The 21,548-nt window shown below is 44.3% G+C and overlaps 1 protein-coding gene across 6 annotated transcripts in view; it reads right to left on the bottom strand.

Annotated features, from left to right (window-relative positions):
• Window positions 1-19,314, bottom strand: part of URI1 (URI1 prefoldin like chaperone) — an 88,015-nt gene extending 68,701 nt beyond the window's left edge. Inside the window, exons 1-2 of one of the 6 annotated variants that reach the window (XM_082711211.1) lie at window positions 19,168-19,314; window positions 16,581-16,692 (exon numbers count right to left, since the gene is read on the bottom strand). In XM_082711211.1, the coding sequence (XP_082567337.1) occupies window positions 16,581-16,634 (54 nt within the window). In that variant the 5' untranslated portion in view covers window positions 16,635-16,692; window positions 19,168-19,314. Of the gene's footprint in view, window positions 1-2,393; window positions 2,879-4,762; window positions 4,974-12,636; window positions 12,724-16,580; window positions 16,693-19,074; window positions 19,148-19,167 lie in introns of those variants that run through there. The other 5 variants (XM_082711210.1, XM_082711209.1, XM_082711213.1 and 2 more) reach the window with 5 other exon arrangements.
• Between the last annotated feature and the right edge of the window lie 2,234 nt (window positions 19,315-21,548).

The following is a 21,548-nucleotide window of genomic DNA, read 5'->3' as shown; positions in this document are numbered from 1 at the left end:
TTTTTTGTCTTATTAATCAGTGCTCCAAACATAAACAAGGGAAAAACAGAGGAACCAACTTGTCATACTTCTTAGCTGAATTTGAAGAAAAACGAAACAAAAACAAACAAACAAACAAACAAAAAACCCTAGTGATGAGCCAACTTTTAAACCACAGTACCTGGCAGCCTTTCTCACACAAGGCTCCCAGTGAAAAATAATGCCCTAAATCTGATGTATCCATTATATGTAATGAATTAATTTCTCTCCTCTGCATCTAAAGCCTACTAGCTACGTGTACACACACACACACACACACACAGTCATTCATATCATTCATACACTATCTTCAGGTGTTAATTCTCTCTCACACTGGAAAAACCACTGGAAAAACGGAAGTCCTAAAGCACATTTAACTGGATTTATATTAAAAAAAACACTAAGTGTCACACAAATACAAAGCTACAATGACATTTTTCCTTTTTTCATTCTAAGAATGTCCCAACACTTCTTTTATTACTGTACTATGGCCAGGTTGGTTTTAAAGCCTAAATAAAATCCCTCACAAAAATTTTTAATTGAGTATTTACTAGGTAAAGTTTTCCTATGCTAAAAGATAATTAAAGTATAGCTATCTAACCAGTATATTTTGTGGCATTGTGGGTCTCCTGTTCACAGAAACAGATCCTTTAAAATACAGTGTAGTCTATTTAGGGAAGGGCTTTATCATCAACTGGGAATGATTTACATACCCATGACACACATGCACTTGCTTACTTTATGTGCCAAAACATTAACACAACACAGAAAAGTAATTTGGTAACATAGTCAATGTCTACTGAAAATAGTTATATAACTGAAAAGGCCGTCTTCAAATATAACTGAATACTATACTGGAAAGCTGTTCAGAGCACCCCAAAATGTATCCTTTGTATTTCAGCCACACTAACATCGGAATAAAACCATGACAAACAGAAGAAAACATATCAAGTCAGCATTATGCACATTATACTGAGACAGACAAGAGTAATCTCTCTACAGAATACACTACAGGCAATGGGAACACCACCTTCTAAGACTCTATTTCACACTTCCTGAAAGAACAAAAAATGTAAATCGTTTTGACAAAAAAATGAATAAATTCTTCTCAGGAAGAGCGGTCTTTTTTCTCTTCCAAAAAAGAAAAATGATAATAATAAGATCCAGTAATGTCTACTAATTTAAATACACAACACTTGTTGGATTTAAAAAAAAAAAAAAAAAAAAAGCCAAGTTTAAAACCCAGCAGTTGTACAAGGCACTGGTGGGGGTGGTGGCTGTCAGAAAAGGAAATACAATGTATAAAATAATTTAGAACTAGAACAAATTAGGAAAGCTAATTTGACAGGTAGCTTCCAAGCAAGCCAGGATTTTTCAGGTTGTATCAGAAGTCCCTCATCTAGCGGAACTGAGTATATTTATATACCTATGTAAATAGTTATTTTTATACAGGAATGTTCAACAGAAAAAGTTAGGGATTCCCACTGTTAAACTTTTGAAACAACTTCCTAAGGCTTTTAACCAAGATACTCCCAAAACGGACTAGGACCTTTTCAAGTAAATTAATGCTGCTTGTCAAAGAATTTCAAATTTTAAGCAAATCACCTGGACCTGAAATGCTACAGAATCCAAAGGGGGGGGGGGATCTCAAATTAAACATTAACACTGTATGTCTTAAATTGGGCCAACTTTTTCATATACAATCCCATTAGGAAATGCAAAACTTTCTTCTCTCTACACTGGCAGCTCAAAACCCACATATGATACGACTGGAGTTAAAATGTAATAAAACAGCGTCCTATTTTGACGAAAACTAAACAACAAAGCTGGAATTGCACATGAAGGGTATCCTTACAAAGCTAATAAAAACTTCTAAAAGCGATCAGATAAAGAGTAACAGAGTCTACATTTTAGCAACAGTTTTTTTTTTTTTCCCAAGCTGATAAGGTGAGCACTTCCCTTAACCGCCATCCCCACCCCACAAAATTCCCACGTACTTTTGCATTCCTAACGTCTAAAACCTCACTTAGATAAGCCAGTTAAACAGATTGTCACTTCCCTCTCCCCCATCCCTCCCCTCCCCTCGAAGGTCAAAGGGCTCCAGACAAAAGACAACAAAAGCACGTGACAAAAGTTTCTCCCAACAGTTTCTCTCTCCGGGCCCAAAGGCTGTGCTCCCCCGCGGCACCGGGTCAGGCTCGAGCTGCGCCCCACACCAGAGGGCTGCGGCCCACAGACGGCAGGAGGGGCCCGCCGGGGCGGGCGAGAGGGAGGGGGATCGGACCCCCGAGGAGGGTCCCAGCCCCGGGAAAGGGGGCGCGGGCGCCTCCCGAGACCACCGGCGGAAGCGCGGGGCCCGGAGCGCGGCCTGTTACCTTTTCCTGCTCCTCGCGGAGCCGCGCCACCTCCGGGGCACGCAGCGGCGCCGCGGCCGAGGCTGAGGCTGAGGCTGAAGCTGAGGCCGAGGCCGAGGCCTGGGGCCCGGGGTCGGACGGGGCCTCCATGGCGGGGCCGCCGGGGCCTCAGCGGGGCGAACGAGTCCTAAACAAATGTTTATGGAGGCGGCGTGGCCGGCGGCTGCCCAGAGCCCGCGTGCTCGCCCTCATGCACTGCGCGCCCGGCGCTGAGGAGGCCGCGCCCGCCTTCTCCGCTACCGCGGCTGCCGCTGCTCGCGTCCGGGCTGCCCGCGGCCGCATCTCACACGCGCATGCCGCCCGCCGCCGCCGCCGCCGCCGCTGCCGCCGCGGGCTGAAAGCAGCAGGCGGACCGGTGAGAGCCGGAGGCGCCTGTCCGGTGGCCCGGCCGAGACAGGCGTCCTGTGGCGGCCGCGCCTCCTCCGCGCCTCCCCCGTAAGCTCCGCCTCTCGCCCCGCCCCGCGCGGCACGTCGGGAAGCGCGTGCGTGGCCTCCTCCCTTGGCCCCGCCCCCCGGGGCGAGTCACGTGGTGAGGGAGCCTAGCGGCTAGAGTAGGCTTAGCCTGGGCTGCGCCGGGTTGCAGCCCTCTGGAAGCTTTCATTCTAGGGGCATTAACGCTCGGAGAGTACTCCTGGAGATGAGCACTGTCTTATTCTTGTGCCCTTTCATCCTCCATGCTCCAGTCGCTTAGCGCTGCGTCTGGAGGTAGGGGCTCAGTTTATGCACCAAAGCAGTTTCGTTAGGACATTTAATTTTAGCAAAGTCAACTCTTCCCTGTGCCTGTTTAATGAATTAAAATATGCAATTATATTTTGCCGTGTATTAATTACTGTGTTTGTATTAATATAGTGCTATGTTTGGACTATTTAAGAGATTTTTCAAGGATAACTCTGCCCATTCTTTTTCTCTTATTTCAGAACTATGCCCCTTTTCTCCTAGGACCTCTGTACACAGTAGGCACCCAATTAATGCTTACTAGCTGGAACCGGCCTTGGCCTAACAACCACCTCTGCTCCAATTCCTAACAGGAATGGAGAGACCCTGTTCCTTCGGCATTGTACAGATGGGAATGGGCTTGGAGTTACCTGCAGTTTACACCTTCGTGTGCCCGCTTGCTCTATTTCTCTTCCCTCCTGGCCTGCTCCCCAATCCAGATAGAGACCCTTTTCCCATTTGCTTCAAAGGAAGAGAGAAGGACAACTTGGACAAATGGTCAATGTTAATTCCTCTTTTCCTCACTGCATATCCAACATCAACACCTTTGAAAGAGCCAGAATCTGACTGCTCGTATCACCTCCTTCAGCTCCACCATCATGTCTCTGTCCTCAGCCAGCACTGTAGAGTTTTCTCTGGCCTCCCGGTTTCCACTCTTGTCCCCTGAAATGGACATGGTCAGCTGCCCACCCGATCTCCCCTCCTTCAGATGTTCAGCCCCAGACCACATGACTCCTATTCCTGTGGAAAGCTGACCCACCCCCAGCTCCAGTCTAAAGACAATGCATTTTCCCAATAAGTGGCTGATTCAGGAATGGGCATGTGACACTTTAAAAACAGAGGTTTTCTGGAGGTTTCTGAAAAAGTTCTCCCTCATTCTTTGGAAGTATTTCCATTTAGGAAAAAAAAAAAAAATTACCCATCCCTTGGTGGGGAAGTACAAAGCATATGGCCGTGAGTATTTCAGGTCTAGTAAGAGAGCCTGGACACTTCCCAGACTCAGAATGAAGTTGAGTCTGTGGTCAGCAGAGCCAAGAGACAGAAGTTGAGTTCTCCTATGTCACAGCACTTAACTCAGGGCTGAATCTGCCAATTCTGAAATCTGCATTACTTTGGACTTCTGGTTAAAGAGACCAGTAAATTTCCTGACTGATTAAGGCAGTTTGCATCAGGTTTTCTATCACTAGCAGCCAAAGTCTCTGATTCATGCGCCCCCAATCTGTTCTCAGCTCAGCAGCCTGAGGGAGCTTTTAAAAATAACCAGATCATGTCATTCTCCCTGTTTGAGCCCTCCATGACTTCCCCTGCAACCAGAATAAAATCCAGACATCCTACTAGAATTCTGGACTGCTTGACCCACCTCTCCAACTTCCTCGCCAGCCCCCTGCCCACTCATACCCACCACCGTTAGTTTCCCCCTTTTCCTGACTCCAAGTCTTGGCACTGGCTGAGCTTTCTGCCCGCTGTACTCCAGATCTTTACATGTCTACTCCTTTGTATTACACAGGCCTCAATTCAAATCAAGAGGCTTTTCTGACATCCTGTCCATAGAAGCCCCTCCCCTCTCCTCCAAGCATCCCCCAGCACCTCACTTTTTAAATTTTCATAGCACTTACCACTTTTTAGGATTCTCACTTGTATCTGATCTGCTTCCATACTGGTCACTTTCTCTTCACACTAGAACACCATCTCCATGAGAGCAGAGAGTTGGTAGACATTCTGTGAAATTTGCTGCTTCCTTCTACTAGGTCCTAGAGCCCAGAAGCGACAGCAGAAGAACTTGAACTATAAACCCAGACAGACCCAACTTGTGATCCCAGCTCTGCCACTTGTGTGCTGATAAGTGTTAGGCAAGACACTTAACCTCCTCCTGAACTTCCTTAATTTGTACAACAAATCTTAGAGTGATACCTGCTTCAGGGTTGGCTTGAAGAATAATGGTGATCACAATTATAAAACTTCCTGCACCCACCTAAAACCCTTCACATTATAATCACTCATCCAGGTGAATATCAGCCACCCCAAAATACCTTCAATAAAAGAAAATGAAATTTCTGCAAATATTGCTGACCCTCTTCCATGTACCAGGCCCTCCACTGGGCATGGGGAAATGAGGTGAGCAAAGGCCCAGAACAGTCCATGGATCTTGGAGTCAGTGGAGGGCTGCAGACGTTGAATGAGGTTCTTACAGTTCTGTGGGAAGTTTGTCCCTAACTCGCAGGTCAAGAGATCATCCCCTCCAAGAAGCTCCCCTAGTACTTCGTCTGCTTATCCTTCGAGTTGAGGCTGATCACTTTAATCCTTGTAGTAGGTGGAGATTTTTGTACATTTCAGCCTCCCCTCCATGGAGAGGATGAAATCTTCCTTAAATCTGAAAAATACATAGCAACAAGCATGGCAGTTGCTGCAGTTTGCTGCCATCTCTCAGCTGCCAGTGACAGAAATTCAACTTAAAGTGACTTATGAAAAAAAAAAAAGTGGCATTCAGGAAGACATCTGGCAAAATGGTGAAGTAGAAGGCCCAGGGAACAGTTCCTTCATCAAAACAACATCTAGTTTCTATAACTCAAAACAGGAAACAGTTCAGAGTCAACTATTTGGCAACTCTGGAACCTGAACAGATTAAAAAAAAAAAAAAAAATGGGAGAGTGCATAATGTGCATAATGAAGGAAGAAGTCACTAACTGTTGGTAAGAGGCTAGTGGGGGGAGGGGGGTGTGAGAGCCAGCTGCCATGCCCCGTTCCTCAGCCCCCACCCCACCATGCAGCTGTGGGATTGGCAGCCAGCATTCCCGGAATGGTCGGCTGATGCCAGGATGAGCAGTAAGATCCTTGTTATGTGTGTTATGGGGTTATGCATTTCAGTCAGTCTACCAGCTCCCTGAGAGACTGTTGGAGATAGCACCAAGGCTAGTCTGGGTTTTAGCCTTCTGGAATTGTAGCAGTCTCCCCTACCAGCATCTATGGGAAGATTTAAAGGGAAAGAACACATTTTTTTTTTTAAGGAAATCTTTGTCAAATCATTGAATGGCTGCAGAGCTAACAGAACAGAAACTTCAATGACCATACATACCAAGGTATACACTTTGAAAAAAAAAAAAGTTGGAAAATCACTGAACAAATGGTGGCAAACTCCAGCAAGCAAAACTCAGCAATCCCTAGAGCAGGAAAATTGGATTTCCAGAATTACTGCATAATAATACTCAAAATGCCCAGTCCTCAACAAACATCATAAGGCATACCAAAAAATAAAGATGTAAAGCCAATTCACAGAAGAAACAATAATTAGAAACCATCCCTAAGAAAGCTCAAACCTTAGAAATATTAGTCAAAGACATTAAATCAACTGTCTTTAATATACTTAATAAGCTGAAGGAAATCATAAACAAAGAACTAAAGGAAACCCGAAGAAAGGAACAAAATAGAAACACTAGAGCTGAAAAATACAATAAGTAAAAAATAAAATAATGAAATCACTAAAGGAGCCAAAAAGCAGGTTTGAGCAGACAGAAGAAATCATCAACAAACTTATCCAGTCAGGTACAGAAAGAAAAAAAAGTGAAGAGATAGGAAGAGAGCCTATGAGCCCAAGGGATACCACTAATCATACCAACATTTGTACAACAGGAGTTCCAGGAGAAGAAAGAGAAAAAGTCACCAAAAATTTTTGAAAAAATAATAGCAGAAAACTTACCCAATTTGATGACAGACTGAATACACACATCCAAGAGGACTAAGCAACTCCAAGCAGGATAAACTCTAAGAGATGTGTATAACTGAGATACATTATAGTCAGATTGTCAAAACACAAAACAAAAAGACAATCTTAAATACAACAAGTAACAAGCAACTTGTCCCTATACAAGGAATCCTCTATAAGAATAACAGCCAATTTCTAATCAGCAATCAAGGAGGCCAAAGGGCATATTCAGTTCTGAAAGGGAAAAACAAACTCTCCACAACAAATTCTATATTAGACAAACTCTCTTTCAAGAATGAAAGAGAATTGGGGTGCCTGGGTGACTCAATGGGTTAAGCCTCTGCCTTCAGCTCAGGTCATGATCTCAGTGTCCTAAGATCAAGCCCCGCATGGGGCTCTCTGCCCATTGGGGATCCTGCTTCCCCCTCTCTCTCTGCCTGCCTCTCTGTCTACTTGTGACTTCTCTCTCTGTCAAATAAATAAATAAAATCTTTAAAAAATAAAAGAATATAAGAGAATTAAAACATTTCCAGGTAAATAAGAACCAAAGGAGTTCATTACTTGTAGACCTGCTTCACAAAATTTGCTAACGGAAGTCTGCTGAAATAAAAGAACACTAGACAATAACAACTCAGTCATATGAGAAATAGAGAACACTAGAAAAGTAGTAGCTACATAGGTAAATATAAAAACCAGTATTATTGTAGGTTTGATTTGTAATGCTTTTTACACCTAGAATTTAAAAGATAAGTGCATAGAACAATCATTATAAATCTATGCTCATTGGGTACACTGTGTATAGAAATGTGATCTGGGACAATAACAATGTAAAGGGAGAAGGGCAAAAACTGTAGAGGATCCCAGTGTATACCATTGAAACCAAGTTGGTTTTATTCAAACCAAGGTGTTACTAGTTTAAGATGTTAATTGTAGTTCACAAGGCAAGTACTATGACAATTACTAAAAATATATACAAGACAAGGAAAGAAGGGAATCAAAATGATATACTACAAAATAATAAATACAAAAATGTACAAAGTGAGGAACAAAAAACATAAAAGGTACACAAAAACAAATTGCTACTTGGCAGAATTAAGAATTAAGTCACACCTTATCAATAATTTCTTTAAATGTAAATGGAGAGGTTCCTGGGTAATGCAGTCACTTAAGCATCCAACTCTTTGTTTCAGCTCAGGTTGGGCTCTCAGGGTCATGAGAATTGTTATGCTCTGAATGTTTCTCCAAAACTCTTACATTGAAGTCCTAACCCTCAATGTACTGAATTTGGAGATAGATCTTTTATGAAAGTAATTAATTTTAAGTATGATCATAAGAATGGGGCCTGATCCAATAGTATTAGTATCCTTACAAGTTGTACACCAGAAAGCTCATTCTTGCCACATACATGCTGAGGAAAGGCCATGTTAGGACACAGTGAAAAACGGTCATCTCTAAGTTAGGAAAGATCTGTCACTAGAAACTGAACTTGCTTGATCGGGAACTTCTTGCTTCCCAAACTATGAGAAAACAAATTCCTGTTGTAAAGCACCCAATCTATAGTATTATTATTATTATTTTATGTAAGACACCATACAGTATGTCATTAATTGTTGATTTGGTGTTCCAAGATTCATCATTTATGGGTAACACCCCGTGCTCCATGCAATACGTGCCCTCAATATCCATCACCAGGCCAACCCATCCCCCCACCCCTACTCCCCTCTAAAACGCTCCGTTTGTTTCTCAGAATCCACAGTCTCTCATCATTCTTCTCTCCCTCTGATTCCCCCCCTTAATTTTTCTTTTCCTTCTCCCAATGTCCTCTGTGTTATTCCTTATGCTCCACAAGTAAGTGAAACCATTTGATAATTGACTTTCTCTGCTTGACTTATTTCACTCAGCATAATCTCCTCCAGTCCATCCATATTGATGTAAAAGATGAGTATTTGTCTTTCCAATTCTACCAAACATTCAAAGAAGAAATAATATCTATTCTCCTGAAGTTCTTTAAAAAAAAATAGAAACAGAAGAAAAACTTCCAGACTCTTTCTATGAGGCCAGCATGACCTTGATCCCCAAACCAGGCAAAGACCCCATCAAAAAGGAGAATTTCAGACCAATATCCCTGATGAATATAGATGCCAACATTCTCAACAAGATCCTAGCTAATAAGATCCAACACTATATTAAAAAGACTATCCACCATGACCATGCAGGATTTATCCCTGGGAATCAAGGGTAGTTCAACATTCACAAATCAACCAATATGATAGAATAAATTAGTAAGAGAAGAAAGAACCATATGGTCCTCTCAATTGATGCAGAAAAAACATTTGACAAAATACAGCATCCTTTCCTGATTAAAACCCTTCAGAGTATAGGATTAGAGGGAACATTCCTCAACTTCATAAAATCCATCTATGAAAAACCCACAGCAAATATCATTTTCAATGCAGAAAAGCTGAAAGCCTTTCCCTTAAGATCAGGAAAACGACAAGGATGCCCGCTCTCACCACTACTGTTCAACATAGTACTAGAAGTCCCAGCAACAACAAAAAGAAATAAAAGGTATCCAAATTGGCAAAGAAGAAGTTAAACTCTCTCTTGCAGATGACATGAAACTTTATGTGGAAAACCCAAAAGACTCCGCCCCCAAATTACTAGAATTCATACAGCAATTCAGTAATGTGACAGGATACAAAACCAATTAACAGAAATTCATTGCTTTCCTATACACTCACAATGAAATTCTAGAAAGGGCAATTAGAGAATCAATTCCATTTACCATAGCACCAAAAACCTTAAGATTCCTTAAGATAAACCTAACCAAAGAGGTGAAGGATCTATACTCTAGGAACTACAGAACACTCATGAAAGAAATTGAAGAAGACACAAAAAGATGGAAAAACAGTCCATGCTCATGGATCAAAACACCATAAGCATTTTTCAAAGTGCTGGAACAAATAATCCTAAAATTTGTAGGGAACCAGAAAAGACCCTGAATTGCCAAGGAAATGTTGAAAAAGAAAAATAAAGCCAGGGACATCACATTGTCTGATTTCAAGCTCTATTACAAAGCTGTGATCATCAAGACAACATGGTACTGGCACAAAAACAGACACATAGACCAATGGAACAGAATAGAAAGCCCAGATATGGGCCCTCAACTCTATGGTCAAATCTTCAACAAAGCAGGAAAAAAATGTCCAATGGAAAAAAGACAGTCTCTTTAATAAATGGTGCTGCGAAAATTGGACACCTACATATAGAAGAATGAAACTCAACCCTTCTCTTATACCATATACAATCTGTGGTATTTTTTAATAGTAACCAAAGAAGATTAATAAAATAATACTCCTCAAAGCAATCTATCGATTCAAAGCAATCCCTATCAAATCCCAATGACATGTTTTGGAGAAGTAGAAAAACCCATCCTAAATTTCACACGGATTTGCCAGGGACCCTCAATAGCCAAAAAAAAAATCTTGAGAAAGATCAAAGTTTAAAAAGACCTCACACTTGCTGATTTCAAAACTTACTGCAAATCTATAGTAATCAAAACACTGTTATTAGCATAAGGATAAACATATAGACCAATGGAATTGAATAAAGAGCCCAGAAACGAACTCTCCCATACATGGTAAATTGATTTTTGACAGGAGTTCCAAAATCATTCAGTGGGGGAAAGAAAAGTCACTTCAACGAATGGCACTAGAGAAACTGGATATCCACATGCAAAAGAATGACATTGTACCTTACACCATATACAAAAATTAACTCAAAATGAATAAAATGTAAACATAAGACCTAAAACTTTAAAACTCTTAGAAGAAATCATAGGGGAAAATCTTCACGATTTTGGAATTGGCACTCTCTTAAACAAGAAACCAAAAGCACAGACACAAAATATATAGGTATATTTGACTCCATCAAAATGAAAAACTTTTATGCATCTAATGACATTATCAAGAGAATGAAAAGATAAATAGGGGGGAGATATTTGTAAATCATATCTTATAAGGGTTTAATATCAAGAATATCTACCCATACCTATATTTATCTCTATATATCTCTCTATATAATTTTATATGTCTCCTACAACTCAACAAGAGAAATCAATTCAAAAATTGCCGAAGGACTTGAAGAGACATTTCTCCAAAAAAGATGTACAAATGGCCAAGAAACACATGAAAAGACACTCAATTACCCTAACCATTAGGGAAATGTACATCTAAACCACAATGAACTACCAATTCAAGGTCACTAGGATGAATTCTGTGAAGGAGGAGGAGGAGGACGATGAAGGAAAGAAGAAAGGAAGGAAAGAAGAAATAAGTGTTTGCAAGGATGTAGAGAAATTGGAACACTCTTTCATTGCTGTTGGGAATATAAAATGTTATAGCTGCTATAGGAAAGTTAGGCAATTTCTCAAAAAAATAAACGTAGTGTTACCGTATGAACCAATAATTTCACTCCTGGACGTATACCCCAAAGAAGTGAAAACAGATACTCAAATACATCTATGTTCATAGCATTACTCACAGCAGCCAAAAGGTGAAAAAAAAAAAAATCAAGTTTCCATCCATAGATAAATGATTAAACAAAATGTGGTGTATATATTTATACTGTGTATGTACATATGCATATGAACATTATTTAGCCATCATAAAGAGGAATTAAGTTCTGATACATGCTGCAACATTGATGAATCTTGAAAACATGAAATAATGTCAAATGAATGTGAAGTTCATACGTAAATGAACTAACCCAGATGCAAAAGTACCAATACAGTATTATTCCACTTATATGAAATATCTAAAGCAGGTAAATTCATGGAGACAGAAAGTAGATGAGAGATTACCAAGGCCTGCAGGTAAGGAAAGTGGGGGTCATTGCTCAGTGGTTGCAGAGTTTCTGTTTGAAGTAATAAAAGAGTTCTGGAGCTAGTGGTGATACAGCATTGGTTAAATGTTGTTATGCAACATTGCAAATGCAGTCAAAGTCACTCAACTGTATACTTAAAGATGACTAAAATCATGCATTTTATATTTTCCCACTGAAACAAAGAAAGGAAGGAAGAAAGAGAGAAAAGCTGAAAGAAAAAAAGAAAGAAGGAAGGAAGACAGACAGACAGACAAGGGGTGCGTCTGTGTGGCTCAATCCCTTAAGTGTCTGCCTTTGGCTCAGGTCATGATTCTAGAGTTCCAGGATGGAGCCCTACTTAGGGCTCCCTACTTAGCAGGGAGTCTAGTTCTCCCTCTGCCCATCCCCCACTTGTCCTCTCTCTTTGCTCTCTGTCTCTCTCCAATGAATAAATAAATCTTTAGAAAAAACAAAAAGACAAAGGAAGAAACAATGGGCTTTCTTGCCTCGTGTAACTGAAAAGTTCAGTGATAGTTGTAGATAAGGCTAGACCCAGGAGCCCAATATACAGCATCATGGATATATCCCTCTGCTCCTCCTTGGACTTTCTTCTGCATTGCTTTATTCTGAAGCAATTTCCTTAAACATGGAGGCTCCCAACATTCTTTTTTTTTTTTTTTTAAAGATTTTATTTTTTTTATTTGACAGAGAGAGAGATCACAAGTAGGCAGAGAGGCAGGCAGAGAGAGGAGGAAGCAGGCTCCCTGCCGAGCAGAGAGCCCGATGCGGGACTCGATCCCAGGACCCCGAGATCATGACCCGAGCCGAGGGCAGCGGCTTAATCCACTGAGCCACCCAGGCGCCCCAAGGCTCCCAACATTCTAAGTCATCAATGTACGTACTGAGCAATCTTTGCGAAGAACGTACTTTTTTCTTCCTAGATAGGCTGGCTTCACTGTCCACAGCTCCAGCCCAAGAGGAGGGGATGGTCAAGTCCATTCCAAACATAACAACTATGGCTATAAGAAGGTGTCTTCCCAAAGACAATCTGAAGACATGGGAGAAGATGTTATCAAGCAAAGCCTCAATTGCCTACCACAAGCTTTAGGACTTCAACAAGGGCTGCTGGCCCTCAGGAGCCTGGATATTTCTTCCTTTTCAAAATTTTTATTTTTTAACCTACTCTTTTCCCTGGTGTAGAAGTTAGCCAACCATAAAATGGTAAGTAATACCAGAAGAAGAAAGATGAGAGTCCTAAATGATCCACTTAGTGGATGATCAAAAGCCTGTGTCAATTAGGATTTATTAAGTTGCAAATGTGTTACAAACTGCCTTAATTTAAAAGACAATTTATTGGCTCTTAATACTGTAAAGTTCAGGAGTGGGTCAGCTTTCAGGTGTGGCTTGATTAAGTGGCTTCAACAACAACAGCTGGGCTTGCTTTCTCTTCTCTGAGCCCTGCCTTCTGCTGCATCTACATCTTTCTCAGCTGTCTGGGAGCTCCAAGCTCTCAGCCTCTAGGGTACAGGGGGTAACTCTGCCTGCTCTCAGTGAGAAAGAGAAGCTTCAGTATCCTGGTTTTCCCAGAAAAAGTCTCAGAGCATCCCACTGACTCTGAACCGGGTCACATGCCCTGTTCTGAGCCAATAAGGTGTCGGAAGGACATTGAAAGTTGAACTAGTCCCAATGCCATGTACCCCCAAAGCTCAAGCCCTGGTTCCAAAGGAAAGGGAGGGATCCTGGGTGACAGAAAAATCAAGCAAATGTCTGGGATACCTCATGTGCTCACAGGAGCTTGGTAAGGATGGTTAGTTGGGGCATTTAGTTAGCAAATTGGGACTTTAGGCTTCATGGTGGTATATCTCCCTCTCCTGCCCACCTCAGGCCCTGAGGTTTCTCTGAGTCTTTCCAACTCAGAATGGTATCAGCATGGGGAAGAAGAAAAGCCAGGGCAGGGTGGGGGAGATCTGTGGTCCAATCCAATTCTATCCTTTACCAGTATACGATGGGGTAGAATGAACCTGTTGGTCAAGGTCTCTGCATTACTCACACCCACAGCTCCTTCTCCAAGAACCCGCTTCTGTCATACCTGTCAAGTGATCCCTGACCCTTGTTAAACCTGGTCCTCTGAGAAACAAATGCCAAAACAAGACCAAGATGTGCAAGATTTATAAGGGAAACACCTGTGAGGGCAAATGGGGAGGGAACCGGAAGAGGCCGGCCGTCAGGACGTTGGCCCACAGTGTAGGCCTTGACACCAAAGGAAGGAGAAAGGCTTCCTTCTTAATTTTTCTACCCAAAACAGAAATTTGGGCAAAAGCACTCAAGACTGCAGTGCAGTTCTAAGGACAGCTCAGCAAGGCTGTTTTGAGGAGTCCTCAAGCCAAAGAGGACCATCAAAGGAATCCGATGCATCCTAGAAACAAGCCTAACTCAGGATCCCCACCAGGCCCAGTGATATTTGGGAGGCACAGCCTTCACAAAGGCCTTCAAACACACTGGCACCTCTGGCATTGCAAGGTCCAGAGTCAGAGACCTGAAGGCTGCACTCCACTGCTCAGTTACTCTACTTGGATGTCTGTGTCAGACAGGAACCCTGAAACCTGAGGCCAGAGGCTGCACACTCAGGGCTGCAGCGGACAGACCCTTCCTTAAATGAGCAAGGGCGGAGGGGGGAGGGTTGCTGGAGGAGGTGGCAGACTAGAATTCCTGCTCATCTCAGGGACCTACTGCTACTTAGCCCAGCGTGATCCCATTCTCCGGGAGAAGCCAGATTCCTGAACTTCTTTGCAAATTCACCCAATTTTTTAAAATATTGGCTATGAATTCAACTTTAAGAAATAAAACTGTATGCTAGCCAAAAACACAGGTTGTGTGGGGTTTGTGAGAGGTGGGTCTGTGTTGAGGGCGGTCTGGGGCTCTGGAACCAGAGGTGCTGAGACAGGCCTGCAGAGAGTGGAGAGTGATACAAAGGCAGGGGAGGCTGTAGGGATGCTGGGCTATGAGGCTCAAAAGCAGCACCCCCAAGAGGACCAGCTGGTGTTGACTCAGCCCAGGACCAATCTTGGGAGAGGAGGTGACCCCTCGCTACAGCCATCTGAGAAGTCCCTCGTTCCTTTCAATCAAATCTTCTTCTCTTCTTGAGCACACTTAAAGTGAGTCCCTCATCCTGACGACTATTCACACTGCTGAGTTCAAAGATACTCTACAGGAGTATACTGTTCCTTAAAGCTACAGTAATGCCAACAATGGGGAGATGGCAAAGGCATAGGCACACAGATCAGTGGGGCAGACAGAGAGTCCAGAAAGAGTTTCATACAAATACAGTCAACTGAGTTTTTACAAAGGTGCAAAGGCAATTCAGAGGAGAAAGGATAGGTGTTTTTTTCCCCCCAATTAATGATGCTAGAACAGCTGGGTGTCTATTTGCAAAACAAAGAAACAAAAGTATACCCACCTTGTATTTTACACAAAATTAACTCAAAAAATTAAATCATAGACTTATATCCAAAATACACAACTATAATACTTCTAAGAGGAAAACATACCCCCAAATCCATGTGATCATGATTTGGGCAATGCAAACATGGATGAATTGTGCTTTATCAAAATTAAAAACATTTGTTCTACAAAATACACTACTGAGAGAATGGGGGGAAAAAACAAGCTATAGACTAGGAGAAAAATATTTTTAAATCATGTATGTGATAAAGGACTTGTATCTAGAAGGTATCGAGAATTCCTAAAGTTCAGCAATAGGAAAACACACAATCCAGTTTAAAAATGGGCCAAAGATCTGAATGGACATTTCACCAAAGATACACAGATAACAAAGAAGTACATAAAAAGATGCTCGACACCATTTGTCCTTGGGGAAATGCAAGTTAAAATATCAAGGAGACACTACTGCACACCTATTAGAATGGCTACAATCCAAGCAAGAGACAATACCAGTTGCTGGCCAGGATATGGAGCAACAGGAAGTCTCTTTTATTGCTGATGGGGACACAAAATGGCGCAGCCACTATGGAAAACAGTTTGGCCCTTTTGTACAAAGTGAAACACAGACTTAACATACAACTCAGCAATCATGCTGCCAGGCATCGCCCAGCAGATCTGAACATTTATGTCGACATAAAAACGTGGATGCAAATGTTTATTGCAGCAAAGCAAGGACACAGAGCCAATATGTGTGGGTTTAGTTAACACTATATTGTGCAAATCAGGAACGGCCCTGTTTTGGATTTATTACTTATTACTTGGGGTCTCACCATCCCCCAACACGGGGAGTGACCTGAGGATTTCCGAAGTATAGCCTACCCTTCTGTTGAGGGACTCAGGAATCTATAGACGTCCCCAGGAGAAGCCTGAATATCACCTTGACCTGGCTTCACACTTAGGGTTGCCAGATTTCACAAATAAAAATATAGAACACTCAGTAAAATTTGAATCTCAGGTAACAATACATAATTTTTTACTACGTCCATGCACTATTTGGAACCTACGTACTAAAAATAAATTCGTCGTTTATCTAAAATTCAGCTTTAATTGGGTCTCCTGTATTTGATCTGGCAATCCCCTTCATACTACCACCTGTGGGAGCCTCCCCGCTCTCCCTCCACATCCATTTACCTATGTCACTTTTAAAATAAACACCTTGGGGACGCCTGGGTGGCTCAGTTGGTTGGACAACTGCCTTCGGCTCAGGTCATGATCCCGGAGTCTCGGAATCGAGCCCCGCCATCGGGCTTCCAGCTCCATAGGGAGTCTGCTTCTCTCTCTGACCTTCTCCTCACTCATACTGTCTCTCTCTCAAATAAATAAATAAAATCTTTTAAAAAAAATTTAAAAAAATAAAATAAAATAAACACCTTGGGCACCGGAGACTGAAGCACTGATTTCAGATCCCTGCCGCGTAACAGCATCGGGTTTCCATGTGCCAGGAACAGACGATGCAAACCCGGGCCCAAGGACGAAAGGAAGCTGGGGGCGGGGAAATGAGAGAAATAGGAGGGCATCTTCAGTTTGGTCTTCGGTTAGATTCTCAACTTCAGCTGAACACTGAAATACTCGAAACGTTAATACTCACAAGAGTATTAATGCTTGGATCTGGCCTGGGTGCTGGGGATTTTTTAAGCCCCCCTTCAGCCACAGCCATGTCATCCCAAGTCCCTGAGGCCACCCCATGGGAAAAAGGTGGATGATTAGACTCCCTCTCTTGGTGGGATAAATGTCAAAGAACTTGTCATTGTATGTTAAAACCCCCAACGGTGCCATTTGAAAAAAAAAAAAAAAAAGAGGTCTCTGGGATTTATTCCCTATTGTACACTCCACCAGCCCCCCTCCACCAGCCCTCTACCATCACTGCTCACCTAGAAAAGTCTGGTGGCCTTTCCAGCAGCGAATCCCTGCCTCCCAGTGCCCACCTCATCTATCCCACCCCTGCTACTGGAGCTTCGAACTCACAACCATTCATGGCAACCCAAACATCCTAGGCCTCCAGCAGGGGCAGAACCACTCTTACCCACAAGCCCATGCTCCCCTGAGCCATCCATTCCTGAGCTCCCAAATTACAGGCATGTCTCTCCTTTGCAAGGGACAGCCCCGCCCTTCCCTCTTGCTCCCTCCTTCAGGACTTACTTTGGACCCTCCTCTGGGAAATCTTTTCTGAGCACCCAAAGGTGGGTCAAACACAGCACCCTATGTTTCCCTTTACTATACATAGGCCCTTTCACAGATTTTCTCTTAACTTGGTATTGAAGAATAACATTCATGCAGAAAAATGCACAAATCTTGTGCATAGTTTGATGAATTTTCAGGAAGTCAGCATACCTACATAACCAACTTTTGGATCAAGAAATCAAAACATTTCGGGGCGCCTGGGTGGCTCAGTGGGTTAAGCCGCTGCCTTCGGCTCAGGTCATGATCTCAGAGTCCTGGGATCGAGCCCCGCATCGGGCTCTCTGCTCAGCGGGGAGCCTGCTTCTTCCCCTCTCTCTGCCTGCCTCTGCCTGCTTGTAATCTCTTGTCTGTCACATAAATAAATAAAATCTTAAAAAAAAAAACAACATTTCTAGAACCCCAGAAGGTGAATTTCCTCCCTCCCACCGTGGGAACAGGGGGACGAGGCCCTCCCTCTTCCAGCTCTAGGACAGCCCAGAAGTGGGACCTTGACCTGCTCCTTTAAACAGACTCTGTCCTGGGCCTGTGAGTAGTGACCTTGACCTTGTGCTTATGTGAGCCAGGCTGGGGTCCCATTCTTCAACCTTCAGCATGCTGGCAACATCTGCCTGCCCTTAGTCTCTTGTCCCTACAGACCTCCCCAACTGATTCCTATTGTTCGGAGAGACAAGAGAGCACCTGTAGTTCTTAAAGCTACCAGGCCCCCTTGAAGGAAGAAATGTTTTGGTTAATAATTTTCCATGCATGTAAGTCCTTTGTTTTCCACTTAGATTGTAGGTTCCAGTGGGCAAGGAGGCTTTCTTCCCTTTACCTTGAGTCCAGCACTTGGCACATAGCAGGGTTTCAAGTAGCACTAGGCGTGACTTAATGACAAGAGGGGGCTCTGGTGTCAGAGGGAGGAAGGTCCTGAAGAAACCCTCACTTTTCTATGCTCTGTTCACAGCAGCCACACCATCCCCATTGGACCAGCTTCCGCTCCCCACGAGGGGATGCACAAGCAAATAGATAGGCCAGCTTCGGGGCATGAGGCTTAAGAGGTCCCACGGACATCAGAGGGGCCCCAGGCTTAATGTACACTCCACTGTCACCCTTCCCAAATTCTTAATTTTCAAACAAGGGATCCTGAATTTCATTTTTCCCTGGGTCCCACCAATTCTATAGCCAGCTCTGAGGAACGTACCATCTGAGGTAACGTGACACTGGACGAGAGAAGCCAGACCCAGGGGTACATCTTGTGTGGATCGATCTTATGGAGTTTAAAAGGAGGTGACGCCCATCTAAAGGGTTAGAAGTCAGGATAGTGTTATCGGGGCTAAGTGGGATCGGGGGACTGAACAGAAGGAGTGAGTCCCCCTGGCTCACACAGGCATGGTTTGGTCCCCAGTCCAACACCATCCACTTCTTGCCCCTACAGTGTCTGAGTCATTAGCTCCCAGTTCCAGGACAAGGTCGGATTAGTGGAACTGCTCAGGAAACCAAGCCCTGGCTGTCCCAGGACTGGGAGAGGGAGGCACTGACCCCTCTGGTTCCCACAGTGGCATGGAGGTAATTCACCAGAAGGAAATCAATGTCATTAGGACCAGGGAGTGGAAGCTGAGTGGCTAAAGTGTGGCAAATATGGCCCGCAACGTACCCCTTTCCCTACAAAGCCGGTACTCGGAATAAGAGCGAGGAGCTCCCGACCTTGCATGAAACTTTGCCTCTGTCTGTGGAGAAAGGAGCGGAGCCGTGACAGAAGATGGGTGCAAACACCCCACTGTTTGGAGAAGGACTCACGTGGTCCTCTTGCCGAGGAGAAGCTGTAAGGCAGGTACGCTTCAGCTCACCAACGCACAGGCTGAAACCACCTCAGGGGCATGGCATCCCAGGGAGAAGGACCACATTAACATCCAGGGCTGATCTTCGAGGAGCCCAGAGAAGAACTGGACGGTCGCCTAGAAAAAACCTCCTGTGATGCAAAGAGGGCTCTAGAATCCGGCAGACGTGAGGATTCCAGTTCTCTGTCTCTCCTGTCACCCGGCCTCACCTAACATTCCCAGGACACCTCACTGCCCCAGACTCTTATCCTGCCCCGGGCTTAGTCCCCACCAGTAGGACTGTCTGCCAAGAAGCAGGTGGTGAGGGACCACGGAGGTTGTGGAAGACAGCTGCCTCTTATTCCTGGGACTGAGCCAAAAGGGCTCCTTTTAGCCTCACTGTTCCCGCTCACCCCCGCTGGGCAGACTAATGCTGGCTCAGCCACGGGGCACGTTTGTGAAAGTATGGACATGCTCGATTCCCTTATGGAAGCATTTCCTGCCCTAGGTCTGGGTGGAGCATGGCCACTGAAGAGGGGGCAGGGGGAGGCAGCCAGGTCCTCCGTATCCAAGAATCAGTTAGCTTGTGCTGCGTGCCAAGACACCCGAAGCTCAATGGCTTGAAAGAACAGTAATTTTAATTTCTTGTTCGTCAGGAGTTTGTGGGTGAGCAGGGGCCCTCCTATGGGTCGTGCCTGGCTGGAGCGCCTTAGGTGGGTCAGGTCGGCTCAGGTGGCTCCTGTCTCTCACTTCCTCCTGGGACCAGCATCGGCAGAAGTGCACAAGAGAGCAAGCAGACAGGCAGGACCCCTAGAGGCTTGGGCTCAGAATGGGCGCACTATGATTTCAGCCTAATTCTTTTGGCCAATACAGATCTTGTGACCCACCGAGAGGCAGCAGGAGCGGGCACTGCAGTTATGGGGCAGAAAGCGTGGTAGAGAATGGGGTGATGAATGCAGTCTCCCCGCTGAGTGATCGGAGCTTGAGAGGAGACTAGGAAGAAAGCTTGATCTAAAGTGGGTTGCACAGGCTGGCTGTGGTCATGCACAGAGGAGCAGTCCCAGGCAGGAAGCAGAGACCAGGGAGGAAAGAGGCCGCCAAGCTGGCTGGCCGAAAGTGGCCTGAAGCAAGCATGGAGTGCGCATGGACCCAAATACCTTCTCATGCCGGGGTCGCGCTTGTGACAGGGGCCCCTGACTTACAGAGGAGACGACCGGGGTCAGGACTATTCCAAAAACCCAGAGCAGTCTTAGATGTATCTGTCTTTACTTAAAACCATGTTTCCTGAACTTTATTCACATTCCAGTGGGATCAGTAATTTTTTTTTCTGCCATAACCATTTGCCACCTGTACTAATATTTACTTGATATTTTTTCAATCTAACTCAGCTCATATTTTTAATGCAAAGATTTAATTTAGCAAAAATGTCCATGAAATCATGAGCTCATGTGCTAGTTATGTATATTTCTATCTAATGCCACAGTAAAGTAAGCATAGAACCTCTAGGATACAAAATGTATTACATTGTTGAAGAAGGAGAAGTCGTGGTAGAGTACCGAGAGCGGGAATCCATTTCTAGAAATCAAAACCAGCCCAAACTGAACAAGATCTCTATCTGTCCGAGGCGACGTTCAGAAAAGTCAGCCCCATGAGAGACGCACGATTCAGGAAAGCGGACACTGGACATGGGGTCAGGGGAGTGGAGGTGGGGCAGCCACACAGTGTCGTATTCTCTCTCCTAAGCAGGATGGCTGGTACACAGTTCTTCACACCCTTCAAATCTATGAGAAGGAGCGGTTTCAGATGTTCAGTATTTAGAAAGAAGGAGCAAAACATTATTGCTGCAAGAGTGGTTATTAAGCAAAAAGCAGAACAAAACAGGGACAAAACCTGCCTTTCTATAGCACACACAAAATCCTCTATCTCGCTGCACTTGGGAAGGCTCAGTCTGAAGGGCAAGACCCACCTGTGCAGACCCTCACCCAGGTGCAGAGTGTCTCGTGGGAAACTGCTGAGTTTTCTGCATGGAGACTTCCAGTGCTGGGCCCCGTGAAGCGTGGGAAGGAGGCACATGCGGAGCTGTCCGGGAACGGCGGGGGACAGGCAGTCACATCTCCTGCACAGCATCGAGCTATCAGGGGAGAAGGTGTGAGCAGCTTGGGGAAGCACATGGGTTTCCAGAGGAGGCTGTTTGTTTCCCAGATCTGTGTCTCCCTTTTCTAACGGGAATTGAGGTCCCTGGGTTTCAAGCAGGTGTCGCAATTCCACGGGAACTCGCCTGTGGTTGCTAGCACGCTGAATCCTCGGGCTGGACATATTTCTTTCCAGGCCCTACTTCCCTTACGTGGGCCTCTCCTGGGC

This window comes from Mustela nivalis, assembly GCF_964662115.1.
Source record: "Mustela nivalis genome assembly, chromosome: 18".
NCBI classification, from domain to species: domain Eukaryota; kingdom Metazoa; phylum Chordata; class Mammalia; order Carnivora; family Mustelidae; genus Mustela; species Mustela nivalis.
The sequence above is the reverse complement of the archived record's forward strand: the minus strand, read 5'-3'. Positions and strand labels throughout refer to the sequence as shown.